Source organism: Podarcis erhardii (assembly GCF_964252035.2).
Source record: "Podarcis erhardii genome assembly, chromosome: 3".
Classification (NCBI taxonomy): Eukaryota; Metazoa; Chordata; class Lepidosauria; order Squamata; family Lacertidae; genus Podarcis; species Podarcis erhardii.
The window spans coordinates 109430062-109439426 of NC_138507.1; the positions used below are offsets into that span (position 1 = coordinate 109430062).

Here is a 9365-nt window from a genome sequence, read left to right on the forward strand (position 1 = left end):
CATTTTTTAAAAAATGAAAAAAAACAAACAAATAAACGTATCCATGAAAACCATGTAGCCAGTAGCAGTAAAGGGCAGAGCTAAAAAGAAAACAAGGAGATACCTTTAGTGAATGGCCTGATGGAGTGGAGAAGCTTTCCTGATCCCTTGGCAGGTGAGTTGCTGGAGAGGAAGAGGGGAGGACAGCATGGTGTAAGTGGACCAGCAGGAGAATCAGATTGCCTCCATTGGTGCGTTTGCACTGAGCTGACCTCCCGGCCGCCTTGCCCCTCCCACTCCCAGTAAGAAGCAGCCAATTACCTGCCAGGAGATCAGGTAAGTGCCTCCGGCCCACCCCACTGTCTGCTATTGCCAGCCACAATGAAGATACAGAATGTCTCCCAGCCAGGCTGGGACTAAGAGTCTTTAGACTTCTCTGCTCATCCATCCATTGCCATTCCGGCTGGCTTCATTAGAGGGAGAGAAGCAAGACAGGAAAGCACTATCCAATGGCCTGCCTGGGACCAGCTGACATTCAGCTCCTCCCCTCTTGTTATGTACTGAGTTGCATAGAATCCAAAATGCAGCAGTCTGATTGGTCCTAGAACAAAAGGATTCAGAATGTAGCAGTCTGATTGGTCCTAGAACAATAGGATTCAGAATGTAGCAGTCTGATTGGTCCTAGAACAATAGGATCCAGAATGCAGCAGTCTGATTGGTCCACAGAGCCACCCAATCCAGCTCCAGGTGGAAGTGAATCTGCAACCTGATTGGCCTACAGGTGACTCCCGGAATTAGCCAATCACGTAGGGCCCATTGTGTAAATAATGTATATAAAGCAGACATGTATATAAAGCTTCCATTCCTCCTCACCCACTATGAGCTGAATAAAGAGCATGAAATCCACTCTCGACTCCGAGTATATTTCACCTCTCTAGTGGTGATTGGAGAAAACAGTGAAGAGCTGTGCTTTCTGCTTTGTAAACCATAGTCAGGGTTATTCAGTTTGAAAGATAGGGTGGAAATAAGATCAGGGTCAACTGTTTTGGCCGAGATTTTTCAGCCTCAGAGAGCTACAATTCCCAGAGTGAGTTAACAGTCAATCCTGCTTCCTAGGGAACTCTGGAAATTTCAGCTCTGTGAGAGGGAATGGGGTGTCTTGGCAACTCTCAGCACCCTTAACAAACTACAGCTCCCAGAATTCTTTAATTCTTTAAAAGAGGAGCTGACCTCCTCTTTTAACCTCTTTTAACCTGCGGCATCTACCTGGCATGCTGAATGTCTCAGATTTAATCCCCAGATCTCCAGGGATTCCCTGCATGTAACCCCAGAGAAATGCTGTCAGTCATTGGAGACAATACATACGGAGCTACATGGACCAATGATCTGACGCAGTAGAGCAGCTTCTTTTGTTCGATCTCATTGCTTTCTTCAACAGTATCAAAACAATATTAAACACTGATTAAATCTGGACCCACAATCGTGGCCAGAATTCACAGATAGCAAAATTGCGTTCTCCAAAATATTCGCTAAACAATTCTTGAATATATCTGTATTAAGTTCTGTGGCTTGCAAACAAAGTCTTCTGAAGGCGATCCAAAACTCATGCCACCCAGAAACTTCCAGTTTCAAGTGTTCAACTCTGCATGCTTGATTTACAGACTTTTCGGCAAATATTTGGAATATTTTAGTAAGGTCTTGGTTGGTAAGTAGGTATGCATTGGTGAATCAGACTTGTGCGGAATTCAGTTAAACAAAACTTATCCACGTCTGTATTTTATGTCTGAAAGAACTGGAGGCAGAAACAATTGAACAAAACTGCTTGTAAAAAATGGTTAATTTCAATCTTTCAGTACACAACTCGCTTTAAGGATGTAATTATGGTTTATGTAACCCACCTCCTTTACTCTTGATGAGAATAGAGTTTGGGGGTTTGTGAAAGAAAAGGATGTACCATCAACAAGACAGCAGATTTTTTGTTGGAATGAAGTAATGTGGTTTTAGCAGAAATGATATAAAGGGCTAGGTTAAAATTGATTTTTTAATTGGTGAAAGACGAGAATTACAGCATATTAAGATAAATTATTAGGATAAAAACAAAGCTGGAAAGGATTTGCTGAAACATCTAATTGAACTAGAATACAAAAAAGGGAGGTGTGAGGAGGTCAAGGAAATAAGCAAAGGAAAGAAAGTTATGTAAAGGTTTGATCTGGTTTTTTTTATCAATTGTTTGTATTTTTTCTGTTTTTTCTTTTTCTTTTTTTTGTCCTTTTATTTTTTGTATCTTTGTAATCTTTAAAATTTGAATAAATACTATTTTTTTAAAAAAAAGACAGCAGATTTTTGAGGACAGTTACCCCGAGATAAAACTTGGCAAGCAAAACAATTAACGCTGGAGACAATCCATTCAAACTTTTTGTTTAGGCGTCTCAGCTTTTCTGTCTAGACTCAATAGCTGCTGGATAGGAAACACTGGCAATCTTTATGCTGCAACCTTGATAGCTTGTGAAATTCATAAGATTATTTCAGATGAAGGAGGGTGAGGAACTCATTTAACCTCAACTGGTATCTCTTCTAACCAGTGCTGTTTTTCTAGAAGAAGAGGTGCTGAAGTTCACCATGAACTTCCCCCTTGTTCTTTGAGAATGACAATGACCGCTCCCTGCATAAAATGGGGGGCGCCATTTGCGGGGACGCGCGCAGCCCCTAGATCTGGAGCGGCTCCATCAGCATAGGCTTGGCTTCGCCTTCCCTCAGGTGGGATACCTGGAGGTCTCTGCCTACCTCAGTCAGTTGTCCAATCCCGCCTGGGGGAAGTGTTGCCAAGGAGACCAGGCCAGGTAGGGGAGGAACTACCTGCCCACACAATAGAGGGAGGATCTTACCTGGGAATCCTCACTTGGCTCCAGAGCTTCTCCCACCCTACCCACCCTCAGGTAATGTCTTATTCTGCAGGTTAACTTTTCTTCACAGGTATGCGGGCGCTGCTACGTCAAGGTCGCTGTTAAAGGGCCGGAAAGGAATTCCCCTGCATTGGCAGGTTTTGCCTTTCCCGTAGCAAAACGTCACAACTTTGGCGGTATCAGGCCTTGGGCGGAATCCTTTAGTCCATCTTCCTCTTTGCGACGGCGATACCAGGGTTCCCCGTTAAAGGGGTTTCTGAAGGGAGCCTTTGACCGTACGCCGAGAGGTCGTAATTGCTCTCCCCTGTGGCGGCGGCGTAATGGGGGCGGCTATCTCTGCTTGAACATATGTTCTCCAGAGCCGGCCCATCCCCCCCACTGGATAACCCTGATGCTCCCTAGGTTCCCGGCTGGGGACTGGGGAGGGATAACGCCCAATGCCTGAGCCAAGGTCTACCCACATTTGAAATTTAATAAAGTTGTGGCCAATTTAATCCTATAGCATGTTGTCTTGAGTCATTAGTCCACATGACGGGGGGGAGGGCGCCCGGGATCTGGGGGACTCTGCCTGTCCACGCAATGGTGCCCACCTGAGAGGTGGTGGAGCTGAGCTCCGGTGAGCTCTGGCTGAAAAATCTCTCTCTCTCTCTCTGCTTCTAACTTCAATAAAGATACCATGGACCGAGCCAGACTTACCTATGTAAAACTTGCATAACGTTTTCTTCAATCATTGCCAGTCAAAGAAAAGGAATGGCATGGCATGTGCAGGGACAAGGGCGATGGGTGGGTGGGAGGAAACAACTTGCTTCATGGATCATGGAAGATACACATAGCCTTATGATGATCTCATGGAGGATGAGGGGAATGAGGGGTTAAATTTTGCTTAATTCAATTTCCTGCATGGAGATCACTTGTGTACATGTAGGAAATTACATGTATTCTTCTTGGAAGCTAAGCAGGGTCTGTCCTGGTTAGTACATGGATGGGGCACCTGATCGGCAATTCTTAAGTTATTTATTTGGATTTTTCTCCCATCGCTCCTCTCAAGAAGCTATGATCTTTGCAGCCCCTTTTCCTTTCTAACTTCACAACAACCCTTCAAGGTTGGCTAGAATAAGTGTGAATGGCCTACAGTCACTTAGTAAGCTTTCTGGCTGAACAGGTGCTTTCAACCAGCTCTGTCTAAATTTGTTGTATTTAAATTTTTTTTATTGGTAAGTAGTACCTTTACCTTTACCTTTTAGAATTTCTGAAGCACCCACCTAGCAATCACCAGCATGACATTTCACAATGTCCGGCATGGTGAGGTGGTTAAAGTGTCTAACTAGGACTGGGAAGTAAAAGGTAAAGGGACCCCTCACCATTAGGTCCAGTTGCGGACGACTCTGGGGTTGCGGCGCTCATCTCGCTTTACTGGCCGAGGGAGCCGGCGTACAGCTTCCGGGTCATGTGGCCAGCATGACTAAGCCGCTTCTGGCGAACCAGAGCAGCGCATGGAAACACCGTTTACCTTCGTGCTGGAGTGGTACCTATTTATCTACTTGCACTGGTGTGCTTTCGAACTGCTAGATTGGCAGGAGCAGGGACCGAGCAACGGGAGCTCATCCCGTCGCAGGGATTCAAACCGCCAACCTTCTGATCGGCAAGTCCTAGGCTCTGTGGTTTAACCCACAGCGCCACCCACATCCCTAGGACTGGGAAGACCAGGGCTCAAATCCCCATTGTGCCTGAAATCTAGCTGAGGGACATTGGACCAGTCACCAGCTGTCAGGTTAACTTTTCTCACAGGATTGTTATGAAAATAATGTGGAGTTGGGAAGGACTACTTTCAGCAGACTGAGTCCCTTGGAGAAATGGTGGGATGAAACTGTCAGAATAACATAATAAACAGAAATGTCTCGACGGGTGAGGTAAAGCCACAATGCTATCTTCCTAACAGGAAGGAGAGGGGCAGGGGCAAAGGGGCGGCGGGGGGGTTTAAAGTGGTGCAAATTTAATGGAACCAAACTGGCTCCACTAGGAGATTTTCGCTGCACGAACTTCTCTGCCACCTCTCTCCAGGTAAGCAACAGGTGACATGCCTGCTGGGAAGCTTTTGAAGTGGATCGACCCCAGCTGGCAAACCACTTCTGATAATGGCAAGTTCTCCGTCTTTCAGAAGAAGGCATTGTCCCAACAATTATAAAAGCCAAACAAAAGTTTTTTGCTCAATATTTTGGCACAGGAACACTTCGCCTATTAGGGGGTTGATTAATGGCCGCTTTTTTATCTCTTTCCTGCTTCCATCTGCCTTTCTTCCAATTTTGGATTGTTGAGTGATTAGTTTCACAGAGGAACAGATGAGAAGAACAGATGAGAAGAACAAATGTTACCAAAAGAGGGTGGGGGAGTTGCCATTGAAATTTAGCCTAAAACACAATTGGAAGCAACTCTGGAGGTTCCTCTTTAGGTGAAGAATCTAAAGAGTTTTAGAAGATAATCACAACTGAAATCTCTTCAAAGATGGGTGGTGATTCTGCTTAAGTCTCGATGGGAGGAAGCCATTATGGAGTTGCTGGACTCCAATGCTCCTCTGCCTATGGTCATGGGATATGTAGTCCAACAACATCTGCAGGGCTCCATGCTGGCTACTGGCTTAGCCTCTAACGGTTAGAGGCTAGAGTCTAACCAGACCATGCCTAAGACAAAATGTGAAGTGAATTTGTGGGTCCTTTGTGCAATAGAAAATATGAGAATGTGGTGTGAAATTTTGTGGTCAAATGAAACATGGTTAAGAAGAGGCACTGGGTTCACATGTGATGCCAAGCTACAGATAAACGAGCAAAGGTTCGTAAGCCAACAACAAACCATGACTTCAGATCATGGTATGCTGGCAGTTAACAAACCATAATTAAGCCATTGGGCAACGTTCACACATAGCATGAAGCCATGGTTTAGTAAACGGCGATTTAATAAACAATGGCTTAGTGTTATGTGTGAACTGGGCCAGTACCATTTCTAGGAAGGGTATGTCCATTGAAAAGAGCATTTTGGTGCCATTCAACATGCTATGGGGGCTACGCATTATGTGATATTTTAGTGTATTTCTGGTTTTTATGGAAGCCGCCCAGAGTGGCTGGGGAAACCCAGCCAGATGGGCGGGGTACAAATAATAAATTATTATTATTATTATTATTACAGAAATCTCTCCCCTGTGTGATAGGCCTTGGAATGCACAGTGAGGTAACTTCCTGAGGTATTTTTTTTTTTTTTTTGCCAAGTTCTCTCAGTGAAGTGTTAAACCTATATATGGGACGTACTACTTCAGATTTAGCAGATTTGACTGAATGCTGCTGCTTACAGGCATTCCTTTCACATAGAAAATTTGTCTAGCCTTTCCCTGATATGCTAGTTTTCTACATGAGGTCATTTGGGAGGGGGAGGGGATTGAGATGTCAAGATGTGTCCTGCCCCTCCTGCGGTCTAAAGTGGTACAGCCCAGAAACATATCTACCAAGAAATGCAAGTTCTCTTCAGGCATTCCAAGAAGGGGAAAGTAAACAAATGAGGAGAACAGCAGGGACAAGCACACCCGTCCACCATCAACATTTCCATCACCTTCCATCTTGGGGCAGGTGACCGCCTGCAGCTGGGAGCCTCTGGTACCTGTGCAGGTTCTCTGTGCTCCCTTCCCCTTTGCCCCCCCCCCAAGGTACACTTTCCCAATAATATGAAACACCTTCAAGAAAGTTAATATCGCTATCTGATCTCCGGAAAATGAACTATTGTCTCTGCCCTTACTTGCAATGGAGAAATAACTTATACAGGAGAAATAATTTTGTCAGATTTCATCTGATCCATGTCTGCTATGTTCTCTCTTTCTTTCAAAACCAACACAAAGGCCAATTCCCAAAGTAATTTAACAGCTGTTCCTTCACCCCAGGGGACTCTGGGAGGAGAATAGAGGACTCTCAGCACCCTTAACAAACCACACTTCCCAGGAGAGAAGCTATGACTGTTAAAGTGGAATAAGAGTGCTTTAAATGCATCGTGTGGCCACATAGAAATTCCGTAAATTATACCTTTGTTGCGCATAACCGCATTGAGGTTTGCTGCTGAAAACAAATTTTGCTGAGATCTTATGCCTGAGGAAGAATCTGCACATGCTCTTTGCTCTTTCCCTTAGAAAGACCCCGACAACCCCTCCTCATTTAACCAGCTTGACATGTGCAACAATGCTTTGCAATGATGCTTAAGTGATGTGGTCTACTAAGGCACAAATGGGGAAACTGTGACCTTCCAAATCTCAGACTCCAGCTCACATTGGCCTCAGCCAGCATGGGCAAAGTTCAGGGACGATGGGAGCTGTAGTCCAGGAATATCTTGGAGGACCACAGGGTCCCTGTTCTTGGCGTCACCTCCTCTCAAACCTTCATGGATACAGGGACAATTGTAGAGCCCCTTACTGGACCAAATCCTTGCTATGTATCTTTGGTGCATAGGGTGAGAATCTGCCATTTGTGCTTCAGCAAGAAGAAACCCCACAATTTTATTCCAGCAAGGACACCGTTAAGTATTGGTGGTAATCTCTGTGTTACAGAGCTGCCGAAACATCTGATAAAGAACACTGCCTGTGTCAGTCCCCGAGAAATAAATGGGAACTTCAAGAAACTGCCTTGTAATTGAGAAATCCAACAGTGAGCTGTCTTCATTTATTCTCATTAGAGCTTCTTGTTCCATTTCATCCCATAAGGACCATTTGCTTTCCCCACTTTTACAAAATTTAAAAGAAAACCATCCTTATCTAGGACTCCCCCTCACGCGCCCCCTCCCCCCTTCACTTTTAGGAAACTCCGCAAAGTACTGTGTGTTCATGATGTAAACCACCAACTTCTTTGCAAAGGAAAAAAATGTCTCAGCAGAGAAGATAGGAGCTAGTTGCTACAACGCTCCGGTTGAAAAGGTTGCCAGATTTTCCCCGGATAAGTTGTGCTGCTTTTCAGCAGACGGACTTTTGCTTTGTTCAGTTTCAGCTGTGTTCAAGCAAGGTTTTTTGTTTTTCGTTTTGGAGAAAACGCCAAGCGCTTAATATCATAAATTACTTTGGAAACCCCCACTGCTGTGGGAAACTCCGACTGAAACTTTTTTGCGCAGGCAACTTATCTCTCTCCAACGCTTGCAAACCTCCTTTGAGGAGGGTTGCTGTGGTCCCAGAAGAACCAGCGATCCCTCCCTCTGAAAATCCTCCGGAAAGAGTGAACCCAATTTATCAAAGGAGGAGATAATCTCCAGAGACCAAAGCAAAAGTCTGCTGTAGAGTTCTTTTGGTTGCCCAATTTACTCACAGTTCCGTGGCGTTCCTTGGGATGTCCTGCGGCACTTGGGTCACCTTGCTATCCTGGCAGGTGAACATCAAGTTGTCCAAGAACTGACAGGTGGGATGCCCGGAGCCAGACCCCAAGAGGAGAAGCAGGCAGAAGCAGGCAGAAGGGAACAGAGCCATGCTTGCCTCTGCAATGCCCTCTCTCCCGGCCACTGAAAGAGAAGCTCCTCCTTCCTCACTCCTTCCACCGAGGCACCGCCTTAATGGGCAGTGGTGAGTCATGCAACACCCAAGGAAGGTCTTCTGCACCTCAGGGGTGGGCCAGAAGGTAGATCTGCAGTCAATACGAGTGATTTGCAGCAAGGTTTACTCCCTCCCCAATTGTCTGAGTAAACAGCAACATAACATCAGGGAAGGGCTGTAGTTCAGTGGCAAAGCACATAGGTGGACTGATTGATTGGCTGATTGTATTTACTGTACTTTTCCATGTATAAGACAATTTTTTAATTATAAAATAATGTAAAATAATTGGGGTTGTCTTATACACAGATAGTTCAGAGACGGGCAAGCAGGAGATTGTCAATGATGATTGGGTGGGTGATTGGTGGCTGTGTGAAGGGCTGGTGTCGATTGGCTGTTGCTTTGTCAATTGGGCGGGTGATTGGTGGCTGTGTGAAGGCCTGCTGTTGATTGGCTGCCGCTGCAGCAATTGGGTGTGATTGGGAGATGGTTGGTGGCTTTGGTGACATGTGCGATTTGCAGTGTCAGTCAGGAGGCTGAGTGGTTTTTGGCAATTGCCCCCCCCAAAAAGCTCAACAACTCTGGGCAATCTCCCCCCATTATCTTAATTTGGGGTCCCCCAAAATAGGGGTTGTCTTATACACGGAAAAATACAGTATATGCTGCTTTTCATTCAAATGAATTTCAAGGAGGCTTACAACCAATAAATAACCATAACATAATAAAACACAATAGCACATCACGAATACAGCATACATCATATAAAATAATTAACAAATTACCAATAAAACAGTTGCAATTTAAAAAAACCACTTAACAAAACAGCAACTAAAAACTAAGCTAAACCTCACAATTACGGCAAGTCATATGATTAACAAATCAATGCGGCATCTAGAATCTAAAAAACGATATTAAAAACTTTAACAAAATAGCAACTAAAA

General features: G+C 44.8%; 1 protein-coding gene across 2 annotated transcripts in view; it reads right to left on the reverse strand.

Moving 5' to 3' along the window:
* Positions 1 to 8514, reverse strand: part of FSHR (follicle stimulating hormone receptor) — an 86389-nt gene extending 77875 nt beyond the window's left edge. The window contains exon 1 of one of the 2 annotated variants that reach the window (XM_081854662.1): positions 8207 to 8514. In XM_081854662.1, coding sequence (XP_081710788.1) covers positions 8207 to 8466 — 260 coding nt within the window. In that variant the 5' untranslated portion in view covers positions 8467 to 8514. The remainder of the gene's footprint in view (positions 1 to 8206) is intronic. The other variant, XM_081854663.1, reaches the window with a different exon arrangement.
* Between the last annotated feature and the right edge of the window lie 851 nt (positions 8515 to 9365).